Here is a 27501-nt window from a genome sequence, read left to right on the forward strand (position 1 = left end):
TTAAGTATGTGGATTTTATGGAGTGTCTCGATAGAGAGAGAGAGAGATGTTTGGGTTTAGGGACAGAGTTGCTGTGGTGGGATTTGAACCTATGTCCCCTGAGCTAGCCTGAGTGTCCGGGTCTGTCGCGGCTGAAGACATGGGCACCAATGGTGGAATGATTGAAATAGGGGATGCTCAAGAGGCCAGAAATGGAGGAGCACAGACATTCTGGAGAGGTGCGGGGCTGGGAGAGGTTACAGTGGTAGGGAGGGGCGAGGACATCGAGTGATTTGAAAACAAGGTTGAGAATTATAAAGTTGCAGGATCAGAAGCTAATGTAGATCAGTGAAAAAGTGGCAATGTTAGACAGATTTTTGATAGACAAGAGATTCAAGGGTTATGGGGAAGGGGGTAGGGGGCAAACAGGAAAGTGGAGTTGAGACCACATTCAGGTCAGCCATGATCTTCTTGAATGGCAAAGCAGGCTCAAAGGGCCGAATGGTCTACTCCTGCTCCTATGTTCCTTCCTACAAAAGAAGTATTTGTTGGGGGGTGACTGAATCACTTCCTTTCAACCCTGTCCATGCAGATAACTCTTTCCTTTTTCCCCCCTGGTAACTAAATATCCCACAGAATGAGAAGCCTTTCAATTGTACAAAGCACAAAAGCAAAATCGGCGACTGATAGAGGACAAGTCATCAGCCCCTCCCCAAAATTAAACTTCACCCGCACCGTAGACTGCTCAACTGAGAAACGTATAAAAACTATGGATATTCATAAACAACACGTACATCAAATCAGGAAAGACAATGCCTGGCAACATGAGGAAGGAAGTGTTCAGGATTAAGTCAATCCTCTTTCACGGCTGGGCCAAAGGGGAAGTGATGTGGCTGACGCTCCTTGGGCTGGGGGAGGAGGCGGAACACAAGTTTTCCACCCGGGACCACTGCCACGTAGCAGCTTGATATTTAAACAAACGGGAATAAACCCAAGCGGCAGCAGCTAAGGGGACTGTGAAGTCATTCAAAGCCAGGCCTACTCCAATTTCGCGAGTAGGGTTCAAATCTCCCCGAGTGTCAAAAGGCTGAAACTAGCTGTCACTTTTAATCGAATTAAAAAAGGCATTGAGGCTTTTTTCTGATTTCTGTCCACATTCCTATTTGGACATTCTATCCATCTAATTCTCTCACTGAACCTAATCGAAACCAAGAAAGAACCTGCATTTCTATAGCACCGTTCACGGCCTCAGGACACCCCAAAGCCGTGTTACAACCAATGAGGTTTCTTTTTGAAGTGAAGTCATTGTTGTAATGTAGGAAATGCAGCAGTTTGCGCACAGCAAGATCCCCCAAACAGCAACATGATAATGACTATTGCGCCTGCCCAGAACCAGGGAGCGAGCTGACTGGCAGCATCCAAATGAGTGCCCAGCAGTTAAAATCTGTCGAACACCCGGCTTAAACACGTGGGTGGGAACAGCGTCACAAGTTAAGATCGGGTTCCCCTCCAGGGACCTGAGCAAAAAATCCAGGCCAACACTCCAATGCAGCACTGAAGGAGTGTTGCACTGCCCAAGGTGCTACCTTTCGGATGAGACAATAAACCAAGGCCCTGTCTGCCCTCTCTGATGGATGTAAAAGACCCACAGCCACAATTTCAAAGCAGAGCAGGAGAGTTCTTCCTGGTCAGCATTCATCCCTACTCCACCAAAAAGCAGATTATCTGATCATTATTACATTGCTGTTTGTGGGAGCTTGCTGTGCACAAATTGTCTGGTATGTTTTCCTACATCACAGTGACTATGCTTCGAGAGTACTTCATGGCATAAAGCTTTGGAACTTCCCGAGCTTCAAAAGGTGCTATATAAATGCTAGTCTTTCTTTTCTCTGTTGGTTGTGTTGGGTTGCATCCTAGGTCGAATGCTACTCAGATAGGGAGATATCGAGTCTTCTGGGGTTTTGTTAGATTATGTTTGGGAGTATATTTACAGAAATTCCCACAGCCGATAAAAATTTCCATCCTTGTTTATAAATCCCTCCACGCCCCTCGACCCTCGCCCCTCTCTATCTCTGCAATCTCTTCCAGCCCCACAACCCTCTGTGCTATCTGCACTCCTCTAGGTCCAGTCTCTTCAGCATCCTCTGTTTCCATCACACCACTACTGGTGGCCGCGCTATCGCCTGCCAAGGCCTTAGGATATGGAATTCTCTCTCTACACCTGTCCACCTCTCTACCTGTCTCTTTCCAGTTCTAAGATGCTCCTTAAAACCTACCTCTTTGGCCAAACCTTTGGTCACCATCCTAATATCCCCTTATGTGGCTCAGAGTCAAATTCAGTTTGATAATCAGCTCCTGTGGAGCAACTTGCGACATGTTAATGGTGCTTCATAAATGGAGTCTGTTGTTGAAGGAGTGGGTCTGATCAGAAGTTGTCTTCATTTCCTCGGACAGATGTTAAGTGGGTTTTGTTTTTCGAGATCAAAATATGTCCCTATTCATTTGCGAGGAAGCTCACTCTGTTAAGCACAATCCTTTCAATTAAAGTCCCTTCTTGTAAGTGCATAATCCATCTCTGTCCTCCCAATACAAATAACATATTGTTCAGCTAATTGGTGGAATTCAGCCAATGTAAATATTAAACTCGAAATACTTCCACTTATAGAAACCTGTCCTCGTATTGTCAATGTGAATCAGTGTTTCTTTGAAAAGAGGATATTTGATTTAATTCCTCTCTAATTACCCCAGGAAAATTCTGTGCTCCCCACTTTGTGGCAATTACATAACTGATGTCAACAATCACCCCACAAATAGCAAACACAGGAAATCTTCAATTTCGGTCCGATCAGCAAGATGAACACATATTGTTCAAAGAGGTTCTTGACATAATATGAGGGTACTATGTGCTTAACAGTCTATTGTACTGGGAAGAAATAGGTCATCTTAAACTGTAAAATCAGAATACTGGGGGTTTTCTTATTCATTCACCAGATGGAGGCGTCACTGGCTGGGCCAGTATTTATTGCCCCATCCCTAATTCTTTTTTTATTCATTCATGGGATGTGGGCATCGCTGACCAGGGCAGCATTTACTACTCATCCCTAATTGCTCTGGTTCAGAGGGCATTTAAGAGTCAACTACATCGCTGTGGGTCTGGTGTCACATGCGGGCCAGACCAGGTAAGGACGGCAGATTTCCTTCCCTAAAAGGCATTAGTGAACCAGATGGGTTTTTACAACAATGGTTTTGTGGTCCATCATTAGACTTTTAATCCCAGGTTTCTATTTAATTCAAATTTCACCATCTGCCGTGGATGGATTCAAATCCGGATCCCCAGACCGTTACCCTGGGTCCCGGGATGACTAGTACAGCGACAATACCACTACGCCATCACCTTCTTGAACCGCTGCAGTCCATGTGGTGTAGGTACACCCACAGTGCTGCTAGAGAGAGAGTCCCAGGATTTTGACCCAGCGACAGCAGAGGCGGATTTACTATGAAACACACTGTGTCGTGGCACGGAGCCCCCCCAAACAACACGGGATGGGGTGGGGGGCCCAAAGTGAATGAGTTTCCAAACATTCAAACTGGGCGCATGAACCGATGCTGCATTCGCAAAGTTACAAAGGGAAACGCAGAGTAAGTGAGTTATTTTTGGGACGTGAGTGACGGGAATGACAGGCACCCGGGGTGGTCTCGGCAACATCTCCGCCTCCGATCAGCTACAAAAACACACCCGAAGAAAACACCTTGGCTATTTCGCAAAGCCGGGTCTGTCTCAGTCTCTGTCAAACCTTCACAAAGTAAATAGTAAGACTCTGCTATTCCACCAGGAAAGCGATGCTTGGAAAAGTAAGTTTGAAAGGAGATTGAAATGTTCAGAAATGATATGAACAGGTAGCCAGAAACTGCTCCTTTTCCAACCAGGTTGCCACAGGTATTATATTTCCCCCTTGTTTTTGATAAACCCCTCTCCTCCCACACTCTCTCTCTCTGATACAAGGTGTGCCACTTGCTAACAATCATAGAGCAGACCGCTAGGGGCACACAGTGAGCCAATTCACTCTACCCAACAATAGTGAACTCTGCCCGCTCCCCTCAGCCCGTGATCGCCAATGCAAGTAGGGAGCTCACTCACTGGTTGTTTGAATGAATAGGCAGGGCCAGATTAAACGTGTCAGTGGTGGCTCCAGTGCAAGCAGCCTGGCCTCTGGATCAGACGGTTGTGGGTTTGAGTCGCACTCCCATCCAGACAGACAATCCAGGGAAGTACTGACCTGTCAGAGATGCCACCTTTGGATATAAAGGACCCCATGAGGCTATTTTGAGGAAGAGCAGGTGAGTTACCCTTGGTGTCCCAGCAAATATTTATCCCTCAATCAACATCACACAAAACAGATTCTGTTTATCTTATCACATTGTTTGTGGGAGCTTACTGGGTGCAAACTGGCTGTGATGTACCCCACATTCTCATTTCAAAAGTACTTCATTGGCTGTACAGCTTTGAGACTTCTGGTGGTTGTGAAAGGCGCTATATAATTGGAGGTCTTTAAATTTTGGTATGGCTATGAGGAGGTTTTCAAAGTACCAGCCCACCGTGCTAGGACAGGAGGAATTGTAGTCCACACACACGCTTGCGAGTAGCTTTTTACCTCAATAATGCCAAGTCTGACTCAATGACAGGAAATAAATAGATAGAGACAGATTCACCTGGCACTGCTCTGGGCTACATCCTATTAGCTGATTTCATAGTCACATCTTCAGAATCATTCTTTGGCTCTCACTCCAGACACCATGTCCAGCTCAGAGACACACCAGAAACTGGACTGGAAAACGGACCGTGGTCGGAGGGAAGATGCTGGGCAGTCCCAGAGCCTCACTCCACACATTCCCATTCTCTCTTAACAATCAGCAAGCTTTGATGGGGAGAGGAGTTTCAGTAAAACCTCGGCCAGTTTGCTCAAGGCTGAAACATTGACCTCCAGCCAAGTTTTAATTTGACTTTGAATGATTGTAACACGGGCTGGCCTGAAACCACAACAGCAGCTCGTGCTCCTCCACACTCTTATGAGATTTTCCAGTGAGTGATGAGATCTCAGTAAAGTGCAATGTTTCTCGGGTCTCCTAGGTAACAGATGCGTTGTCAGTGCAGAGCTCCAGTCTGCTATCTCTGTCTCTGAACAAAATTATACAAACAGACCGACATATCGATGTTCCAGTGGGCATCTAGTCAGCTTCCCTCTCCTACCTGCAGACCTACCTTTCTCGCTCCCTCTCTCTCTCTCTCTCTCTCTCTCTATGTATAAATCTGTCCGTGATATTTGGCTTTTCTCATCAGCAAGTGCTATGTTTGCTCACCTCTTGTTGCAATATTTACCATCTTTACCATCATTCAGACAAGGGGTAAGCTTGGATTTCAACAGTGAAAGATGCACCGATCAATCTGTGTATTTTCTTGGTTTCGCCTTTGAGGTCCTGGGGGAGATGGGGGTGGGGGGGCAGTGGGGCGGGGGGTGGAACCCCAAAAATGAAGCTGAGCACAGGGCCCCACTAATTGTAAATCCACCACTCAGCGACAGCAAAGGAACGGCGATATATTTCCAAGTCAAGATGAGTTGTGGTTTGGAGGGCAACTTGCAGGTGGTGGTGTTCCCATGCATCTGTTACCCTTGTCCTCCTAGGTGGTATGTGCTGTTGAAGGAGCCTTGGTGAGTTCCTGCAGTGCATCTTGTAGATGGTACACACTGCTGCCACTGTGCGTCAGTGGTGGAGGGAGTGAATGTTTGTGGATGGGATGCCAATCAAGTGGACTGCTTTGTCCTGGATGATGTTGAGCTACTTGAGTGTTGTTGGAGCTGCACTCATCCAGACAACTGGAGAGTGTTCCATCACACTCCTCACTTGTGCCTTGTAGATGGTGGACAGGCTTTGGAGGTGAGTTACTTGCCACAGAATTCCCAGCTTCTGACCTGTTGTTGCAGCCGCAGAGTTTACATAGCTGGCTCAATTAAATTTCTGGCCAATGGTGACTCCTAGAATGTTGATGGTGGGGGGAATTTAGTGATAGCAGTGCTGTTAATGTTAAGGGGAGCTGGATAGACTCTCTGTCAGAGATGGTCATTGCCTGTGGGTGAATTTCCTCTGGCTTGCTGCCTGAAATTGGGTGGGATTCTTGGGGGGAACATCTAGGTGGTGAGGCCTACCATTGCCAGATTTCTCTCCCTCACCCTTGCTGAGACTACCGGTGCACCAGTGCACAAGGGGTAAGGGGCCAGGGCTCCGCATTTCCCCAGCAGGTTGGAAGTCAATGGAACTGAATGTGGGGTTGGGAGCATAATCAATGCAATAACCCCCAAACCCACCTTCTGGGGGTCACAGTTGTGATGTCACTGGACAAGCAATCCAGAGGCCCAGGCTAATACTCAGGGGACATGGTTCAAATCCCACCACGGCAGCTGGTGGAATTTAAACTCAATTAATAATAAATCTGGAATTATAAAGCTAGTCTCAGTAATGGGCACCATGAAATTGTCATTGATTGCAAAACCCATCTGGTTCACACATGCCCTTTAGGGAAGGAAATCTGCCGTCCTCACCTGGTCCGGCCTACATGTGACTCCAGACCCGCAGCAATGTGGTTGACTCTTAACTGCCCCCTGAAATGGCCTAGCAAGCCACTCAGTACAAGGGCAATTAGGGATTGGGGCAACAAACGTTGGCCTTGCCAGTGATGCCTACATTCCATGAAAAAATAAAGGAAGAAAGATGAATTTCTGCCCCATGGGCTGGGATTTTCCAAGCCCCTCACGCCGGTGGGATCTTCCAGTCCTGCCGATGGGATTGGAGATTCCCACAGCCAGCCGGACCCGCTGCAGGGGAATGCAAGGGCTGGAAAATTCCAGCCATGGTCTCTTTCCAAAGCGCGTTCCTCCTGCTCACTGGATAAACAAGGGGAGTCTTTACTGACCTGCTCATCATTTTGGTTGCTCACCACAGCTTCATATGGGGGAGGTGGTTCCACTGGACAAAACACTTCGATCCCTTTCATCCTGGTTGCATAGATATGAGTCAGAGGAATGACATCATTGCTCAGAATGCTGGAACAACAACAGGAACATGTCTTCAGCTAAGTCACAACTACCTACAAGCTGTCCAACAAGACCACTGTTCAGAGCAATTGTAAGATTATTGAGATTTTTTTAATCTCCTGTTACAGGAGTTGTAGATTTTTATATAAGTATGCAGCAATGCTGTAAACAAAACCTTTTAAGTGGTAGCAATCTTGATGTATGTATTGAAATAAAGATCATGGAATATATGCAGGATTTCTTTGCTGATGATGCAGAATGTAACACACATCATGGCCTACAGTAGCATCACCATCCCTAGTGGTTAATTCCTTTCTGAAAGTACCCAGCAGAGCCTGAGAACCTGCCTACTGCCAATTATCCGCCCCTTCACTACTTATTGATCCAAGTCTCTTCAGCCTCCAATGCCTCAATTTTAAAATTCTCCTCCTTACTTTCAATTCCCTCAATGGTCTCACCACCCCCTCCCCACCCCCAATCTCCGTAATCTCCTCCAGCCCCACAACCCTCCAAGGTCTTTGCTCTCCTCCAATTCTGGCCTCTTGCACATCCCCAATTGTAATCACTCCATGTTTGGGAGCCATGCTTTCAAACGCCTAGACCCTAAGCTCTAGGATTCCCTCCCTAAACCTCTCCACCTCTCTCTCCCTCTTTAAGACGCTCCTTAAAACCTAGGTCCTTGGCCAAGTTTTTGGTCACCTGTCCTGATATCTCCTTTTATGGCTCGACCATATCAAATTTTGTTGATAATGCTTCTGCGAAGTATCTTGAGACATTTTACTACATTAAAGATGCTAACTAAATGCAAGTTATTGTTGCTGTTGTGTTAATAGTAAGATACACTTAGAGACAAGTGACAAAGGGCAGTGATATCAGGTTGTGGATAGAAGTGGTTTTATTCTCGATCTGCTTACACACTGCTGGGTAAAACTGATTGGTCTAGGCTTGAACAAATTTGATACAAGCAGTTTGACACTCCAGGATTATTCCCCTTCTGTTCCCAGGATATTGGAGATCCCCCAAAGCAGCATTCCTCGGAACTCAGGATGTGGTCAGTGCCAGTCCACCTGGACCTGGTGAGTCCAGGCTGATCAGCGATCAGTGGGGCGGGGCGGTGGGGGGGGGGGGGGGGGGCGGGGGGGGTGGTGGAGCGGAGGTGAGGGGGTTGCTGAGGGGATCATAGAAGCACCCCCACCACCCCAAGTCAGCTCTTAGACCACCTTTGCCAGGCCAGACCCCACCCATCCTCTCACCCCCTGGACTCCCCCAACCCAAACCCATCCACAATTCTCAGAGAAGAATGCTGCCTCTGCTCCCTCATGGGCTCGGGTTTACACCTGCACAACAGCATAGTACAGGCGCACAGACACAGAAGATGCAGACTTGAGAAACCCTGTGTCCCAGGAAGCTCGGACCCGGGACTGGGGACCACCACCACCATCTTATAGTTATTATCCCGTTTTGATCTTCTCCACAAGTGGAATTATTTTCTCTATATCCTGCCCTATCAAACCCCTTCATTATTTTAAAAAGATCTCTATCTGGTCAGCCCTCGGCCTTCTCTTTTCTAGAGAAAAGAGCCTCAGCTTATTCCTGATACATCTCAGTTCTGGTATCACCCTTGTACATGCTTTGAAATAGGGGCATGGGCAAAAGATTCTGCCTGTCCTCCCTTCCCCCACCATGGAATTCTCACCAGTTTTTATTCAAGGTAGAAGCTAAGTGGATTCAGTGTAACTCTCCACATGTTGTGGGAGATCTGTCTAGATTTCCACGCCACACATCCCACTGGGGATTGCCAAGTTTGAACAAGTAAGTGGCTAAATGGGATGCGTGGAATTAAATTCTCCAATTGGGCTTGGACTAGACTGAACCAACTGAGCTTCAGCCCTAAGCACAGGTGTTGTGACACTTGGTAGAGGCAAGTATTGCTGGGAAAGCTTAAATGAGTTCATTGAAACAGAAGGAGGCCATTCAACCTCGTGAGCCTGTGCTGCTTTTCAATGAGATCTTGGCTGGCCTTGCATCTGAATTCCTTCCTCCCACTTGGCTCCACATCTTATAATGCCCTTGTCTAACAAAAATCTATCCATCAGCTGCTTGGTGGTAGAGAACTTGAATATCAAACGATCACAATTTACACTACAGGAGAAAAGAGTGTTGCGGTTTAAATTGTTGATATTGTTTGAAATTTGTAATTCTTGCATTTGTCCTGATGAGTGGAAGCTTTGGTCACATGTCTCTCTTTACAGCAATAAATCTATCGATCTTGGATTTTAAATTATTAATTGAGCAAACATCCACTGCTTTTTTGGAAGAGAGTCCCACACTTCTGCCACCCTTTGTTTGAAAAAGTGTTTCCCAACTTCTCTCCTGAATGGCCTAGTTCTGAGTTTAAGATTATGGCCCCTTGTCCTAGTCTCCCCGTCAGCAGCGGAAATAGTTCCCCTCTATCCCCTGCTTCAATCCTTTCAAAATTCTAAAAAAAAACTCAATAAAATCACCCCTTAACCTTTTACATTCCAAGCCATGTTTTTGTAACCTTTCCTTATAATCTAACCCTTTCATTCCTTCTGAGGCAGTCCCTCGAGACCAAGGATGACTTCCTTCCACTCCGGGGGTTGTGGGTCCTGAGGTGGGCGAAATGCTGGATCTGCACACTCTGCCACAGGTGGGGCAGGGAGTGTTTGAAGAGTTGGGGGGTGAGGGGGGGGGTGGATGGGTGGGATGCTCGGGCTTTGGTCCGATCCTTCCGCTGTTTGCACTTGGCCTCCACCTGGTCCTGTAGGACACGTTTGAAACGGCTAGCACCTTCTTCTCCAGTTTGGACGGTCTAACCTTGGTTTATTCTAACCTCTGAACCTTGGTGACACTGTGGTAGGTTCGCGTTGCATCCTTTCCAAGGCCAATATATCCTTTCTGAGCTGCAGCACCCAGAACCCAATACTCCAGGTGCAGTCTAACCAGAGCTTCGAATAGCTGCAGCAAAACCTCCTCCTCTTTATATTCCAGCTGTCTAGATATCATTCCATTAGCCTTTTTGGTTATTTTTGTATCCGGCCACCCTATTTTAGTGATCTGTCTACATGGATCTCTAAATCTCTTTGGACTTTCATTGTTCCTAGCTTTTCACCATTTACGTGTTAGTACATGTCCATTTTCTCCTCTAACGAGCGGGAATAAGGTTAAAAGGGATACTTTCCTTACCGTGGATTAATCCTGGGAGTGTAGGAGCAGAAAGTGGAGAAGTATGGAGGAGGGGGAATGGGTGGAACAAATTCATCAGGGTCAGGTATCTGGCGAGCTCCTTCAGACTCTTCTTGGGGAATCTGGGCTTCAACCTGTCAAAGCACCGGGAGCAACAAAGAACCATGAGACATTGTGGGACAAACCAGGTAACGCTGTGAACTGATCTTGACTACATAAGCATCTGCAGTACGACATCGAAAAAAAGGGGGGAAAACTTTGTGTTATAGCATTGATGCTTACCAAACAGCAATTGCTAAAATTGAGCATTTTTCTCCAACTCTGATTCACTAACAATCAGCACTAGAGAGTTGGAATCAATTATTTCTGTCCTCAACGAGGGGTTTTTAAAGCAGCTGTTTGGTAGAACAGAACTTGCATCTTGCTGAAAAGAGGGTCATGCTGCTGAAGCTTTTCATCGTGCACTCATCAGGATAAATGCAAGAATACCAAATTTCAAACATGCACAACAATTTATACTACAAGAGAAAAGGGTGCCTGCAGTATAAATTGCTGAAATGGTTTGAAATTTGGTGTTCGGCATTTGTCCTGATGAGTACCAGAAGATATGCGGGCATGTCTTCAAATACGCGAGAAAACCCCATACCTAAAAACTTAAAAGCAGCGGGAATATAAGTCCCCAAACTCCCTTTTATTTGAATTATCAGATCAAATAAAACATTGCAGAATAGATAAAACAACATTTTTTTACATCAACGTTTGTCTCTTTTCTTTATTTAAATGTTGCACAGTAAATTTTGCACAGTAGTATTAGCACTCAAATCTCATCAGTAACTGTAGGCTGAAAAGATGGGTTCATGTTTTCAAGATTGTCCCTCATCAGGGCCCTAGATGTTGTAGACTAGTGGTTCTAACTGAGGAACACAGGCATGTTCCTCATTTGGAAGTCCCTGGTCTGGAGCCCCTAATGCCTTTAAACAGGTTCGGGGAGCACATGCAAACTACAGTTCCCTTTGTCTGTGACCCTCATTAGATCTACTGCTCTGTGTATCTCTGGGCCTCTCTTGGCGGCTTACTTAGCTGTGGGGTGTAGCCTACCCACGATAAAAACATTGTTAAAAAGACTCAGTTCCACAAATAAGATATAGAACAGGCTTGTCCAACCTGCATCCTGTGGGCCCCTAATGTGGCCCCCAGAGTGTATGTTGGGCCAGTGAGTTTGAAGGTTTCTGCTGTGGGCTGCTCCTCCAATCACAGCCTGTTTCAACATTGAACCTATCAGCAGCAAACATGGAAGAGAACCAGGCTGTGACTGGAGGAACAGCGAACACTGGGAACTGTAGAGCACGTAGGGCCTCAGCTCACCACGCTTTGCCCCTCAGCTTATAGTGCTCTTGCCTGGCTCTGGCCAAATTTCAAACCATTTCAGCAATTTCTACGACAGGCACCCTTTTCTCCTGTAGTATAAATTGTTGTGAATCTTTGAAATTTGGCATTCTCCCCACATTTACCAGCTCTGGGTACAGCCCACGTTACCTGGTTCCTCCCCACAGTCCGGGCTTTCAGCCAGCTCTTAACGCTCCCCCGGGCGGACACACACGTTCTGGAGCCGCTAAGCCTCAGGCTGCTCCTCTGGTCTCACTGTAAATTCCCCACCCCAGCAGCCGATTTGGTGAGCGAGGGTGGGCGAGTGAGTGAGTGAGGGTGTGGGTGGGTGGGTGTGAGGGTGTGGGTGGGTGAGTGAGTGAGGGTGTGGGTGGGTGAGTGAGTGAGGGTGTGGGTGGGTGAGTGAGGGTGTGGGTGGGTGAGTGAGTGAGGGTGTGGGTGGGTGAGTGTGGGTGTGGGTGGGTGAGTGAGTGAGGGTGTGGGTGGGTGGGTGAGTGAGGGTGTAGGTGGGGGTGGGTGGGTGAGTGAGGGTCGGTAAGTGAGGGTGGGTAAGTGAGGGTGTGTGAATGAGTGAGGTAGGGTGAATGAGTGAGGGTGAGTGGGTGAGTGAGGCTGGGTGAGTGAATGAGCGAGTGAGAGTTGTTGGGTGAGTGAGGGTGAGTGAGTGAGTGAGGGTCTTTGGGTGGGTGAATGAGGGTCGGTGAGTGAATGAGTGAGTGTGGGTGAGTGAATGAGATTGGGTGGGTGTGAGGGTGGGTGGGGTGGGTGAGTGAGGGTGGGTGAGGTGGGTGAGAGTTGTTGAGTGGATGAGCGTGGATGTGTGAGTGAGGGTGGGTGAGTGAGCGTGGGTGAATGAGGGTGAGTGATTGAGGGTGGGTGAGTGATTGAGGGTGAGTGAGTGAGGGTGGGTGAGTGAGGGTGGGTAGGTGAGTGAGTGAGGTCGGGTGGATAGGTGAGTGTGGGTGAGTGAGTGTAAGTGGGTGAGCGAATGAGGGTGAGGGTGGATGGGTGAGTGAGGGTGGGTGGATAAGTGAGGGTGGGTGAGTGAGTGAGGGTGGGTGAGTGAGTGAGTGAGGGTGGGTGAGTGAGTGAGGGTGGGTGAGTGAGTGAGGGTGGGTGGATAAGTGAGGGTGGGTGAGTGAGTGGGGGTGGGTGAGTGAATGAGGGGAGGGTGGATGGATGAGTGAGGGTGGGTGAGTGAGTGAGGGTGGGTGGATAAGTGAGGGTGGGTGAGTGAGTGAGGGTAGGTGGGTGAGTGAATGAGGGGAGGGTGGATGGGTGAGTGAGGGTGGGTGGAAGAATGAGCATGTGAGGGTGTGTGGGTTTGTGAGGGTGTGAGTGGTGAATGAGGGCGGGTGGGTAAGTGAGGCTGGGTGTGTGGTTGTCTGAGAGAGAGTGAGCATGTGTGTGTCTGACAGAGGGAGGGTGAGGGTGTGAGGGAGAGAGAGGAAGGGTGAGTGCATGTGTGTTGAGAGAGAGAGGTTGAGTGTGTGTGTGAGAAAGGAAGGGGGTGTCTGTGTGAGTGTGTGTATGTGAGAGAGTGAGAGGGAGGGGAGAGTGTGTCTGGCTCTCTCCCAGCCTCAGGGTTCTCATTCACCCCCACCCCACACACCAACAGGAACTCTCAGGAATCCACAGTGCTGAGGGTGAATAAGTGTGCACCTTGAGACTGGGAGGGAGCTGGACACACACACTCTCATCCTTTCACACTCGAATGGTCATTTTATTATTTTTTTTAAAGTAATAAATAATCAACTTATTGCTGTGATTTTCTTTTCCTCAGCAAGTTGTTTCTTTCCATGCGTCAGCTTTTTTAAAATTTAACGCTGTGCCGAACCTTATCTTTCTGAAATTTGCTCACATCAGCCCCCTGAGTGTGAGGGAAATTGAAATGTGATTCCCCCCATGCGGAACTGTTGGACAAGCCTGATATAGAATGAATAGGACTGTGAGACAGCCCAATCCCCTACTCCATAAAACACATAAATAGTATGTCAATGATTGAGAATTTAATGAACTCAACCTGACAACATGTGATCGATGGACTTTAATACAAAATGCAAAGTGCAGTCGATTTTTCATTTTTATTCTGTAAATTAAAGAGACCTGCATTTTGCAACATATTATAATTGTTTGTATAGTGAAATGTTCATAATTGTGCAATCCTTATATTATTTTATATTTTATTTTTATTTTAATGATTGTCTATAAATACGTTTTGAATTATGATGACTTGTTTTATTTGTAGACACATCATCATGATGATTTTTCAATAAATCGGTTACCTATCTACCTATCCACCCAATGTTTAGTCCAAACTTATCATCACTTGACAACAGCCCACCACGATACATTGGAATTAAGGGGCTCCAGTTCCAGACATTGATTGGATATAGTTCCCATGGTTACTGAAATACATCCTCAAAGAAAAAGAAAGGGTTTACATTTATCTCGTGCCTTTCACATCCTCAGGACATCCCAAAGCACTTTACAAACCAATAAGGTACTTTTTGAAATGTAGTCACTGCCGTAACATAACGCGGCAGACAATTTTCACACAGCAAGATCCCACATACACTAATGTGACAATGAACAGATCATCTGTTTGTACTGATGTTGAGAGATGGGTAGAAATTGGCCAAGCACTAGGGAGAACTCCCCTCCTTTTCTTCCAATAGCATTGTGGGATCTTCTACATCCACCTGAGAGGGTAGGCAGGGCCACAGTTTAACTTCTCATCTGAAAGACGGCACTGCCGGCACTGCAGCACTCCCTCAGTACTGCATTGGGACTGTCAGCCTGGATTTTGTGCTCAACTCTCTGGAGTGGGACTCAAACCGTCGAACTTCTCATTCAGAGATGAGAGTGCAACAGATTTTGACTGGGGGATGTGTCCCTTTGAGTGAGGCACCTGCTGGACTTCTGACCATCAAATCAAAAGATTAGCGGTGCTGGCCTTTGCCAGACAAGTGGACATACATGTTCATGGTTAATTAACTCACCACCTGGGGTCGTCTGCCAACAAATATCTGGAGATACTGCAAGGCAGCAGCCACAACACACACTGTGGTGGTCAATGCATTCAATACACATATGGCAAACAGCAGGTCCTGAAAATAAGAAAGGAAAGCATATAACAATTCAGCATTTACTACACAATATTAGACCAGGAGGCACAGCTGTCATTGTATAAAACATCAATGTAAGACAGTCAATAATAAACCCAACTGGGAGTTCAGGAGAAACTTCTTTACCCACAGAGTGGTGAGAATGTGGAACTCGCTACCACAGGGAACAATTTAAGGGAAAGCTGGATAACCACAGGCAAGAGAAAGAAGGTTATTTTGACAGGTTGAGATGAAGAGGGATGGGTGGGGCATAAACACTGGCAGAGAGCTGAGCCGAATGGCCTGTTCCTGTGCTGCAGACTCTCTGCAGTTTGACATAATTGAGCCTGAGGTTCATTCCTGGAACTGAGACTGACTTGCTGTGGAGCAATGTCTCATGGACTGGATGGTCAGCATTACTGAGTAGCTAACAAGCCTCCAAACCAGCATAAAACTTATTATGGACGTATGTGTCATTCACATTGACAAATAGAATCTATTAAACTTGAACCAAGTTAGGGCAGAGTGCCATGAAATGTAGCGGGGTTGTGCAAAAGTAGTAAACAAGGTATTCTAACATCCAGTAAATCGGAACATACAAACAAACTTGAAAAACGTCTCTTCCAGGTAATCCATGTGATGGATTATTTACACCCATTTTCACATTGCCTAGATTGGTATAGATTCAACAAACAGAAATCTTCAAACTTGCAAACTCTTTAGAACAGAGAAGTTTAAGTGGAGATCTAATAGAGGTGTCCAAAATTATGAAGGGTTTTTTTAATGGAGTGAATAAGGAGAAGCCGTTTCCAGTGGTAGGAGGGTCAGTAACCTGAGGGATACAGATTGAAGAGAATTGGGAAAAGATGCAGAGGGAGTGATGAGGAAAAGAATTTCACTCAGCGAGTCGTTGGGATTTGGGATGCGCCGCCGGAAAGAGCGGCGGAAGCAGATTCAGTCGTAGCTTTCAAACAGGAAGTGGAGAAACACTTGAAGGTGGAAAATTTTGCAGGATTATGGGTGAAAGAGCAGGGCGAGTGGGACTGATTGGATAGCTCTTTCAAAGATCTGGCACAGTCACGGTGGGCTGGATTGGAGTCAATCCATTACATCAAATCCCGACTGACACCCATACAACGTGGGCTCTGTTTAATTGGGTTCCTGGCCTTTTGAAACCTACACAACTGGTCGTAAATTTGAAAAGCCTCCGAAACGCAGAATAATAAATAAAGATTAAATCCAGAAAATTCATGCCTTTCAAACTGCTCAAATAAGACCGGACGGGTATACCTGATGGAAATGAAGGTTGCCAGCTCGAAAATAATTAACGTTATTCCCTCTGCATTCAAGAGTTGCAGCAATGAGTCCATGTGGTAGGAATGAAGGAATGCATAGCTGACTATAGAAAGAGCTTCATTGTGTGTTTAACTGAGCTTTTGACACTTACACTTGATGCTCTTGCGATGGTTATCCACACTCCCTCATATCCCTGGTATCATTCTAATAAATGTCCTCTGCACCCTCTCCAAGGCCTTGTCATCCTCCTGAAGTGTGACGTCCAGGATTTCAGACAATACTCCAGCTGAGGCCTCACCAATATTTCCTAAAGGTTTAGCATAACTTCCTTTTGCTTATGTAATCACTGCCACTCCTCAGGAGCTCACCTTCTTTCCTCCAAATAAAAAGCAGCCTTCTCTATTTACTCAGTCACCTTCCGAGTCTGTTTCCAGCTAGATTCTTTTAAATCAATGTAGCATCAAAACTAATTGATTAAAGGGGTCCCCTCAGGTTTACTCATTAGGAGAGACTGAGCCAGATTGTGAGGTTTCTGTTTTCAGCATCAGGGGTCTAATCCCAGAGTGCACAGTCCTGTTCCGAGGTCCACTTAAGAATGTCAACAATTCTCTGCCTGGAGGAGGGGCCAAAGGCCTCTGATTTGAATAGGCCCGGAATTAGATAGTCTGGACTTGGCATTGTGGCTAGTTCCCAGTGCGGAAATTAAAACCAGGCCATTCAGTTGATCGTCAGGAAGCGCTTCTTCACACAGCTCAGATGGGACCTATGATCATTGGAACAGAGGAGCCCTTTAGCCCTTCAAGCCTGTTCTTCAGTCCAATTAGATCATGGCTGATCTGTACCTCAGCTCCATTGACCCAGCTTGATTCTGTCATCCTTAAAACCCTTGCTTAACAAAAATCCATCAAAGTTGGTTGTGAAATATCCAATTGACCCCCAGCCTCAACAGCCTTTTAGAGGAGAGAGCTCCAGATTTCCACTCCCCTTTTGTGTGAAGAAGTGCTTCCTGACATCAGCCCTGAACGGCCTGGCTCTCACTTTAAGATTTTGTCCCCTTGTTCTGGACCCAAGGACGAGGGGGCACAGATTTAAAGTCATTTGCAAAAGAAGCAAATGTGACATGAGAAAGTTTTTCCACACAGCGAGTGGTTCGGGTCTGGAATGCACTGCCTGGAAGTGTGGTGGAGGCAGGTTCAATCGAGGCATTCAAGAGGACATTGGATGATTACTTGTGCAGGGGTACAGGGAAAAGGCAGGGCATTGGGGCACTAGGTCATAATGCTCATTTGGAGAACTGGTGCAGACACGATGGGCTGAATGGCCTCCTTCTGTGCTCCTAAAATTCTGTGATTCTGTGACTTTTCCCCCAACAGAAAAAATAATTTCTCTCTATCGAACCTATCAAATCCTTTAATCATCTTAAACTGAGGATGTTTTCTTGGGAGTGAGCTAGCTGACTCCAAAGGCTGTGACCCTTAGCTTGGTGTCTCAGAAATATGATTTCATTCACAACAACCAGTTGACATTCAGCCTGAGTTACACAAAGAAATCCTGAATTCAGGATCTGAAACCTGTGCAGAATTGAAATGCGCTTGTGGGTTTGAAACATTTCCTTTTTGTGCCCATGACTGATTCAATGAATCCCGTTGCTCCTGTTGTTTTGATTTAATCAATTGGTCAGAATTTTCCCAGAATCTTAGTTAAGAGTTTTCCAAAGACACTTTGCAGTTACTCAGTGGGTTCCTTGTTACGGCTGAACTGTACCTTAAGCACAAGTCGCACTGTGTCGCAGGAGACGGAGAGAACCGGGTATAATATCAGTATCTCCTTCTTATCATTGCATTTCATTGACTGGTTGTCATCACAGCAGAAGCAACTATTGCCCTCAACAACCTTGACCTTTAAGAAGAAACAGGAAAAGATATTAGAGGGGTTGGTAAGAGTAGCACTGGGCAGCCACACTAAATCATATTGTCTGATCCATTCATATTTGTCAACTGGTCAATTCACACCTTAACATTTGACACATCACTGGGTATTATTTCCTGATACACTGATGGTTGTTTTTTGGCAGTGATGCTAAGCCGAGATGTCTGCCCTCTCCAGTGGACCTCAAATGTCCCTTGGCCCAACCTTTTGAAGAAGAGCAGGGGAGTTCTCCCCCATTGGGTAGCACATTTGCCACTGAGGTAGGAGGCTGTGGGCTTGAGTCCCACGCATGAGATTTGAGCACATGAACCCTAGGCCGACACTCCCAGTGCAGCACGGAGGGAGTGCTGCACTGCTGGGGATGCTGTCTTTCAGATGGGACATTAAACTGAGAATCTGTTTGTCCTCTCAGTTGGGTGTAAAAGATTCCACGGCACCATTTCTTGTTGAACAGCAGGGGGTTTGCCCTCATATCCTGGGGTCAATATTTATCCTTCTAGAAATATCCTTAAAAAGGAAGAGTTTTTTTTGGTCAGTATCAAAATGCTGGTTGTGGGAGCTTGCTGTGCGCAAATTGGCTGCCTTGTTTCGTACATTACAACAGTGACCTCTTTTCAAAAGTACATGATTGGCTGTAAAGCACTTTGGGACATCTGGTAATCGTTAAAAGTGCTATAGAAATGCAAGTCTTTCTTCCTCTCGTTCCATCAACTACTGATGATCAATTGATAGACTTCAGCTGTACAAAGCCCTGGTTAAACCACATCTGTGTTCAGTTCTGGGCACCATGCTTTAGGAAGAATATATTGGCCTTAGAGGGAGCGCAGAGAAGATTTACCAGAATGATACCCACACTCCAAAGGTTGCCTTACAAGGAGAGATTGCACAAACTAGGAATTTAGAAGGTGAAGGGTTGAACTGATTAAAGTTTTCCCAAAACATTCAGGGGTACTGATGGCTTAGAAAAAGAGAGAAAATATTTCCGCTGCTTGAGGAGTCCATGACTATATGGGACATAGTCTAAAAATTTTGCACTAGACCTTTCAGGAATGAAACTAGGAAACACACAAAGGGTGGTAGAAGCTTGGAACTCTCTTCTGTAAATGGCAATTGATGCTCAATCAATTGTTAATTTGAGATCTGAGATTGATAGACTTCTGTTAACCAAAGATATTAGGGGATTTGGGGCAAAGGCGGGAATGTGGGGTTAGACCACAGATCAGCCATCATCTCACTAAATGGGGGAACAGTTTTGAGGGATTAAATGGCCTCCTCCTCTTCCTATATTCCTACATTACAATGATCTTGCACTACTGGTTATGGGAGCTTGCTGTGCAAAAGTAGTTCCTACACTTCCTACATTAGAGCAATGGCTGCACTTTGAAAACAGTTCATTGGCTGTAATGAGCTTTGGGATGTCCTGAGGTTGTGCAGGTGCTACAGAAATGCAAGCTTTTTTCATTTTTTATGACTGCCAATGTCAAAGGAATAAGGCACCTTCTGTCGCTCTCTGACACGAAAGGATGTGGATGATTAAAGATTACATCGCAGAGTTCACTCAGGTTGCAGAGGTGATAATCATGGCTGCTAATCATTTATTTTACTCCAGTTATATTAACGCCCATTTTATTTTTGAAAAAGAGCTTCTGCTTCTATTTTTGAATCATCCGTAAAGTGTCTGGGCACAAAACACGGGCCAGGGTTTCCTGGCCCTGCCAAAGCGGGGGTGGGGCCAGAAAATGCAGTGAGCCTGCCACAAGTCCACTGACTTCAGCGGGACCGGAAGATCCTGCCCACGCTGATGGGCATCACGCTGCAAGGCATAGCTCAGTGGGTAGCACTTCTGTCTCTGAGTCAGAAGGTTGTAGGTTCAACCCTCACTCTAGAGACTCGACCACAAACACTAGCTGACGCTAGTGCAGTATGGGTGAGCGCAGCATTGTCGGAGAATCAGTACTGAGGGAGGGCTGGACTGTCGGAGGGTCAGTACTGAGGGAGCACTGCACTGTCGGAGGGTCAGTACTGCACTGTCAGAGGGTCAGTACTGAGGGAGTGCTGCACTATCAGGGGGCAGTACTGAGGGAATGCTGCACTGTCAAAGGGTCAGTACTGAGGGAATGCTGCACTGTCAAAGGATCAGTACTGAGGGAGTATTGCACTGTCAGAGGGTCAGCACTGAGGGAGTGCTGCACTATCAGAGGGTCAGTACTGAGGGAATGCTGCACTGTCAAAGGGTCAGTACTGAGAGAGCGCTGCACTGTTGGAGGGTCAGTACTGAGGGAGTGATGCACTGTCGGAGGGTCAGTACTGAGGGAGTGCTGCACTGTTGGCGATATCATCTTCCAGATGAAACATTAAACTGAGGCCCTGTTTGCCCTCATGGTGGATCAGAAAGATCCCATGGCACCATTTCAAAGAAGAGCAGGGGAGTTCTCCTTCGTACTCTGGCCCAATATTTATTCCCCAAGCCAACATAATTGAGAGCAGATTTTCTAGTCACTGTCACGTTATTGCTTGTGGGATCTTGCTGTGTACAAATTGTCTGCCAGCTTTGCTACATTACAACAGTGACCACACTTCAAAAAGTACTTCATTGGCTGTAAAGCACTTTAGGAACATCCTGAGGTCAATTACCTTGAACTTATGACCCTTGAATCAGGTAAGTCATCACATTTTGTAGGTTTCTGGGTAAATTGATTCCTAGAGACCCCTGGTTTGTGCTATATGCAGGGTATGTGGGTGCGGTCTGGGGGTACCCTATTGCCAGTGCTGAGCTACGTCTGATCTTTCAGCACTATGATGGAAAGATTTGTAAAGCAACACACGAGAACAGGACAAAAGCCTTTTCTTTCGTTTGAAGTGAGTTTATTTTTTGCAACCATTTCAATGTCCTTTGTAAAAGCCAGTTTCATATCGGATAATTCATCAACAGAATCTAAACCCCCCACTGAATAGCCTGTGTGCACTTCAACCGTGCAATATCTGCAAAGTCTGATGAATGCTGTTTTTTGAAGAAGTATTTGTCTTCCCGCACCACCCTGCACTCACTCACTGAGCCAACGTCGCTCTGTTAATCCCTGGGGTCAGTCCTCTTCCAGTTCCTAGTTAAAACAGCCAACTTTGTGCCACTGGCTATCTCGGATTCGGCGAATGGACTGAATCTCTGGCTTGCGGCCTCCCCACTGGTTCCAGTGCTTGTAATCATTCTTCTCGAACACGTACTGGTAGCCGCGGTAACCTGGGTACTGGTAGCCCACCCAGGTCCCGCAGGCCACACTGGCGCTGCCAACTCTGTCGGTGAAACCGTAGGAGTACAGGCTGGGAACGTCATTGTCGACGATCTCCATCTTGCGGCCCTTAAACTCCGCCATTTCGTACAGGCAGATTTTGTGCTGCTCTGACTCCATTAGGATGGGCCTGAAGGACATGATGTACTCGCTCCTGTGGCTGTTGGACCAGGAGTCCCAGCGGGGATATTCTCCCCTCTCCAGGACAAACATCTCTCCGCAGAAGTTGGCCTGCTCGTAGAACACCCAGGGCCCACAGTCAATGCGAATGGAGCCCACTCTCTCGAAGCCACTGTCGCACAAATTCATGCACTCCCCAGAAAACTCCTTGCAGCGGCCCTGGAAGTTCTCATGCTCAAAGGCCCACATCCTGTAGGCGAACTTTCCAATGTCGGGGTTCTTGGGCTGCGGGTGCTTCCGCTCGGACTGAGGGGTTGTGCGACTCGCCTTCTCTGACATGGCTGCTCTCACTCTCAGCTCCTGGAAGCCTGGCTGATGATCAGTGGTCGTTTGGCCGCCTCTTTTATACTCTGCTCTGAGCCGAGTGGGGGATTACTCAGACACAGAGGAAGTGCAGAGTCAACAGATCTGAGATAATGAAAACCCCAGTCATCAGGAGTGAGTTCACGTGACACGGAAAGAGGAAAAGGGAGAAAGAAAGGGAGAACGAGAGTCAGCAAGACCTGCTTTTGCTCTTATTCATCATAGGGCACCGAATTCTGGGAACTTTAGTGAAGAGTCTAGCTACACTATCAGCATCCCGATGATTAAAATCACATCGATTCAATATTCCACTGCGATTGCTGCGATGCAGAACTGTGGCTATTTCCAAACAATCCGACATTTATTAAAAGACATACTTGTGTTTCTAAAGTGCCTTGTACCACCTGAGGACAACACAAAGCTTTACAGCTACTGAAGTACTTTTGTAGGGTAATCACCATTCCAATAGAAGAAATTATAAGCTGTTGTTTAATGATGTTGGTTGAGGGTTAGGTATCAGCCACGATGCCAGCTCCCCATCAAGATGGTGCCATGGCATCTTCTGCTTCCATCCAAGGGTATCCACAGCACCTCATCCAACAGGTGACACCTTGGACAGTGCAGCACACCCACAATATTGAACCTGGCATATCAGTCTACTACATTTAAGTCACTGGAGTGGGGCTTGAACCTTCAACCCTCCAACTGAAAGGTAGAATTGCTACCCACTGAACCACTCACCTCTGCCAAATGTTAGCATGTTGCTGCCAAAAAATATGGTGCTGCACTTTATTACGTTTCACACTGTGTCTTGAATCACGTTGATTGAACGTAAAAGATACACCAGTCTCAGTTTGGGAACGGTAGTGTGGTGGTAATGTTGCTAGATTAATATCACAGAGGTCTGAACTAATGCTCTGCAGACATGAGTTCAAATCCCACCATGTCTACTCAATTAATTAATAAATCAGGAATTACAATGCTAATTTTGTTAATTAATTTTTTATTCATTCATGGGACGTAGGCATTACTGGCTGGGCCAGCATTTATTGCTCATCCCTAATTGCCCTTGAGAAGGTGGTGGTGAGCTGCCTTCTTAAACTGCTGCAGTCCATGTGGTGTAGGTTCACCCACAGTGCTGTTAGGGAGGGGGTTCCAGGATTTTGACCCAGTGACAGTAAAAGAACGACGATATATTTCCAAGTCAGGGTGGTATGTGGCTTGGAAGGGAACTTCCAGGTGGTGGAGTTCCCATGTGTCTGCTGCCCTTGTCCTTCTAGATGGTAGCAGTCATGGGTTTGGAAGGTGCTGTCTAAGGAGCCTTGAGTTCTTGCAGTGCATCTTGTAGATGGTACACACTGTTGTTACTGTGCATCGGTGGTGGAGGGAGTGGATGTTTATGGATGGGGTGCTAATCAAGTGGGCTGCTTTGTCCTGGACGGTATCAAGCTTCTTGAGTGTTGTTGGAGCTGCACTCATGATCATGAGATTACTGGATTGTCATAAAAGCCCATCTGGTTCACTAATGTCCTTTAGGGAAGTAAATCTGCCATCCTTACCTGGTCTGGCCTACATGTGATTCCAGACCCACGTCAAAGTGTTTGACTCTGAAATGGCCTAGCAAACCACTCAGTTGTAAGTGCCTCATCATTACCTGCTCACCAGCAATTTGGGATGGGCAATAAATGCTGGTTTTGCCAATGACATTCATGTTCCAAGAACTAATTTGAAAGAAGGAAACATGGTAATGAAGGAAACATGGTACCCAACCCACACACAGTGACAATGTGATAATGACCAGATAGTTTGTTGTTTTTTGTTTAGTAAAGTTGGTTGAGGGCTAAACATTGGCCATGATAATGGGAAGAACTTCCCTTTATTTTACTATGGACAGCTATGAAAGATAGAGCTGAAGCCTAATCTTAACACATTTTCTAAACTTTTACTTACAGAGATACACTTTACAAGCATGCACCTCCAAACCCAACAACCATGGTTTTAATCTACTCCTATTTACAGGAGCACAAGTGAATCCCCAGCTAATGCCCACCACCTGAATACAATTAAACACCCAATTATTATACAGTCAACATCCTGCTCTTCAGCTGTGGCTCAGTTCATAGCACCCTCGCCTTTGAATCAGAGGGTTGTGGGTTCACGTCCCACTCCCGGAAACCAAGAACTGTGATTGTACTTGAAAGAGTTGCAATCTGTGACTGTTGATAACTCGAGTTTCACAATAGTGGTGGTTGAGGTGTCAGCTGTGGCTCAGTTCATAGCACCCTTGCCTTTGAATCAGAGGGTTGTGGGTTCATGTCCCACTCCCAGAAACCAAGAACTGTGATTGTACTCGAAAAGAGTTGCAATCTGTGACTGTTGATAACTCGAACGAGTTTCACAATAGTGGTGGTTGAGGTGTCAGCTGTGGCTCAGTTCATAGCACCCTCGCCTTTGAATCAGAGGGTTGTGGGTTCATGTCCCACTCCCGGAAACCAAGAACTGTGATTGTACTCGAAAGAGTTGCAATCTGTGACTGTTGATAACTCGAAAGAGTTTCACAATAGTGGTAGTGGGATTTGCACCTGCTCAATAGCTCCATAGTCATGAATGTGAACGTTCCCTATGGTCACCAAGTTTCCTGATGTCAGGGTCATTTTGAGACAAAGTAGTTAAACACAGGTTGCAAGACCAACTTGTATGGATCAGCTCTCATCCCACTGTGGCCAGAACTGGACAGAAGACCCTACAGCAAGAAGTGATGGCTATTTACGTTGTACTGATTATCTGCTGGACGCAGAGCAGAAACACTTCACACCATGGCATTCCAATCCTCCGGAGACACAATCCCAGCCCTGCTTAGATTGCAGCACTGCATCTGATGACAGCTCCAACAGCCAACCCATCATTGCAACATAAATGGGCATCAGCTTTGTGAGATGCCGTTTGGTGACAACCATGTTTGTTCTTTATTGGGTTTGATGTACTGTGGGAATTGATGGGCAGAGTGAATTCTGTTGAGGAAGTTGAGTGAGGCATTTTTCAGAGGGGTCACAGGATGATGCAGCATAGGAGGAGGCCATTCAACCCACCGTGTCTGTGCTGGCACTTTAGTAGAGCAGTCCAATTAGTCGCACTACCCCCCTGCTCCTTCATCCATTACCCTGTAATTTATTTTCCTTTCAAGTGTCTATCCAAATCCCTTTTGAAAGTTCCTATTGAATCTGCTTCCACCGCCCGTTCAGGCAGCACGTTCCAGATCGCAGCAACCCACTGGGTAAAAATAAATGTCCTCATGTTGCTTCTGTTCTACTCACCTTGAAACTTGAGCCAAACGCCAAGAAATCTGCCCCTCATGTGGCCCAAACCTTATATCATGTTCATTGATGTTTAGTAAATGTGAAGTTGTGTTAAACCTTTATAAAACACTGGTTCAGCCTCGGCTGGAGTATTGTGTCCAATTCTGGGTGTGGCACTTTAGAAAGGACGTCAAAGCCTTGGAGAAGGTGCACAGAAAATTTGCTTGAATGGTACCAGGGATGAGGGACTTCAGTCATGCAGAGAAACATAGAGGCTGGGATTATTCTCCTTAGAGCAGAGGAGGTCAAGGAGAGATTTAACAGAAGCGTCCAAAAATTATGAAGGATTTTGATAATAAGGAAAAACTGTTTCCACTGGCAGTTAGTTACTAACTATTAGTAACTTTTCAGAGGCAATATATTTTAGGCAATTGGCAAAAGAACCAAAGCTGAGATGAGATGACTTTGTTTTTTGACTTCTTGTGATCTGGAATGAATGGAAGAGCGATAGAGCAGATTCAATAGCACCTTTCAGAAGGCAATTGCATAAGTATTTGAAAAGGAAAACTTTGCTGGGCTATGGAGGGGGAGTGGGACTAATTCGATAGCTTTTTGAAAATGGCAGTACAGCCACAATGGGCCGAATGGTCCTCCTTTGCTGTACAATTCCATGAATTATGATTGGGCAATCAAACTGCTCACTGTTACTCGATAAGTAATGATTAATTTACAATCATTAATCCTGCATTATGGAAGTCACTGTAGATCAATCACATCAGGCACACTGACTGCCAGTAGCTGCCAAAAGGACAGCTATTGACAATGAACCACATTAACAAAACCACCACTTAAACTGTATCACACAAATACTCATTTGAATTCGGTCCAATCTGATGAGATCAAAGTATTCAATGGCATTACCATCGCAGAATCCCCCATTATCAACATCCTGGAGGTTACCATTGACCAGAAACTGAACTGGACCAGCCATATAAATACTGTGATTGCACGAGCAGGTCTGAGGCTGAGAATTCTGCAGGAGGTAACTCACCTCCTGACTCCCCAAAGCCTGTCCACCATCTACAAGGCACAAGTCAAGAGTGTGATGGAATACTCCCCACTTGCCTGGTTGAGTGCAGCTCCAATGCTCAAGAAGCTCAACACCATCCAGGACAAAGCAGCCTGCTTGATTGGCACCCCATTCCTCACCTTAAACATTCTTTACCACTGCCACCGACACACAGTGGCAGCAGTGTGTGCTATCTACAAGATGCACTGCAGCAACTCACCCAGCTTCCTTAGACAGCACCTTCCAAACCCATGACCTCTACCACCTAGGAGAAGGGCAGCAGACACATGGGAACACCACCACCTGCAAGTTCCCCTTCAAGCCACACACCATCCTGATTTGGAAATATATCACCATTCCTTCACTGTCACTGGGTCAAAATCTTGGAACTCCCTCCCTAACAGCACCGTGGATGTACCTACACCTCATGGACTGCAGCGGTTCAAGAAGGCAGCTCACCACCACCTTCTCAAGGGCAATTAGGGTTGGGCAATAAATGCTGGCAGAGCCAGCGATGCCCACATTCAGTGAAAGAAAGAAAACATCATCCATTTCCAGTTCTAATTGTCCTACATTAAATGAGTTGAGACAGTCTCCACCCAGCACCTCTTAATAGCACTATTTGGCAACCAGTACCAGGATTGCACGCCAACTGTTGCTCAGGGGGTAGCACCCTTGTCCCTGAGTTAGAAGGTTGTAGGTTCAGGCTCTACTCCAGGGACTTGAGTGTGAAATTCTAGGTTGATAGTTAGTGTCATGCAGGGCTGAAGGAATGCCACACTGTCAGTGGTGCTATCTTTTGAATGTAACATTAAACCGAGGCTCTGCCTGACGTCTCATGCAGATTCCACGGCGCTATTTCACAGAAGAACAGGCAAGTTCTCCCCTGTGTCCTGACCAGCATTTACCCCTCAACCAACATCCCCCAAAAAAAAGGTTATCTGGACACATATCGTATTGTTGTTTGATAGGAGCTTGCAGTGTGTAAACTGGCTGCTGCATTTCCTACATTACAACAGTGACTACACTTCAAAAAAGTGCTTATTTGGCTGTAAAGTGTTTTAGAATGTCTTGAGGTCTCGAAAGGTGCCATATAAATGTAAGTTCTTTCCTTCTTCCAATCCTACTCAGCAGGAATAAAAGTAACTACATGGTCAACAGACATTTCATATGGTACTGTAGTCTTGCTTAATTAATTAATCAATTCCTGGAGAGATTGAAGACCTTCCTGGATTATATTTTGGAGGTTACAACCTTGATAAAATAAGGTACGCCGATGACACCGTTCTTATTGCCGATTCTGAAGAGAAACTGCAAAAGGTTTTGGATAGAGTTGTGAGTGAAAGTGAGAAGAAAGGGATGAGCATAAGTTGT

The 27501-nt window shown here is 46.2% G+C and overlaps 2 protein-coding genes across 5 annotated transcripts in view; both read right to left on the minus strand.

The window, feature by feature from the left end:
- Nucleotides 1–27501, minus strand: part of fam189a2 (family with sequence similarity 189 member A2) — a 109331-nt gene that overhangs the window by 19957 nt on the left and 61873 nt on the right. Inside the window, exons 4-7 of one of the 2 annotated variants that reach the window (XM_078530043.1) lie at nt 17828–17962; nt 14663–14770; nt 10275–10408; nt 6947–7076 (exon numbers count right to left, since the gene is read on the minus strand). In XM_078530043.1, coding sequence (XP_078386169.1) covers nt 6947–7076; nt 10275–10408; nt 14663–14770; nt 17828–17962 — 507 coding nt within the window. The remainder of the gene's footprint in view (nt 1–6946; nt 7077–10274; nt 10409–14662; nt 14771–17827; nt 17963–27501) is intronic. The other variant, XM_078530053.1, reaches the window with a different exon arrangement.
- LOC144668223 (phosphatidylinositol 4-phosphate 5-kinase type-1 beta-like) overlaps nt 20846–27501 on the minus strand; it is a 387051-nt gene continuing 380395 nt past the window's right edge. For all 3 annotated transcript variants that reach the window (XM_078529999.1, XM_078530008.1, XM_078529991.1), the window contains one exon: nt 20846–21749. In XM_078529999.1, the coding sequence (XP_078386125.1) occupies nt 21094–21749 (656 nt within the window). In that variant the 3' untranslated portion in view covers nt 20846–21093. The remainder of the gene's footprint in view (nt 21750–27501) is intronic.

This window comes from Cetorhinus maximus, chromosome 2 (genome assembly GCF_964194155.1).
Source record: "Cetorhinus maximus chromosome 2, sCetMax3.hap1.1, whole genome shotgun sequence".
In the NCBI taxonomy this organism is placed as follows: Eukaryota; Metazoa; Chordata; class Chondrichthyes; order Lamniformes; family Cetorhinidae; genus Cetorhinus; species Cetorhinus maximus.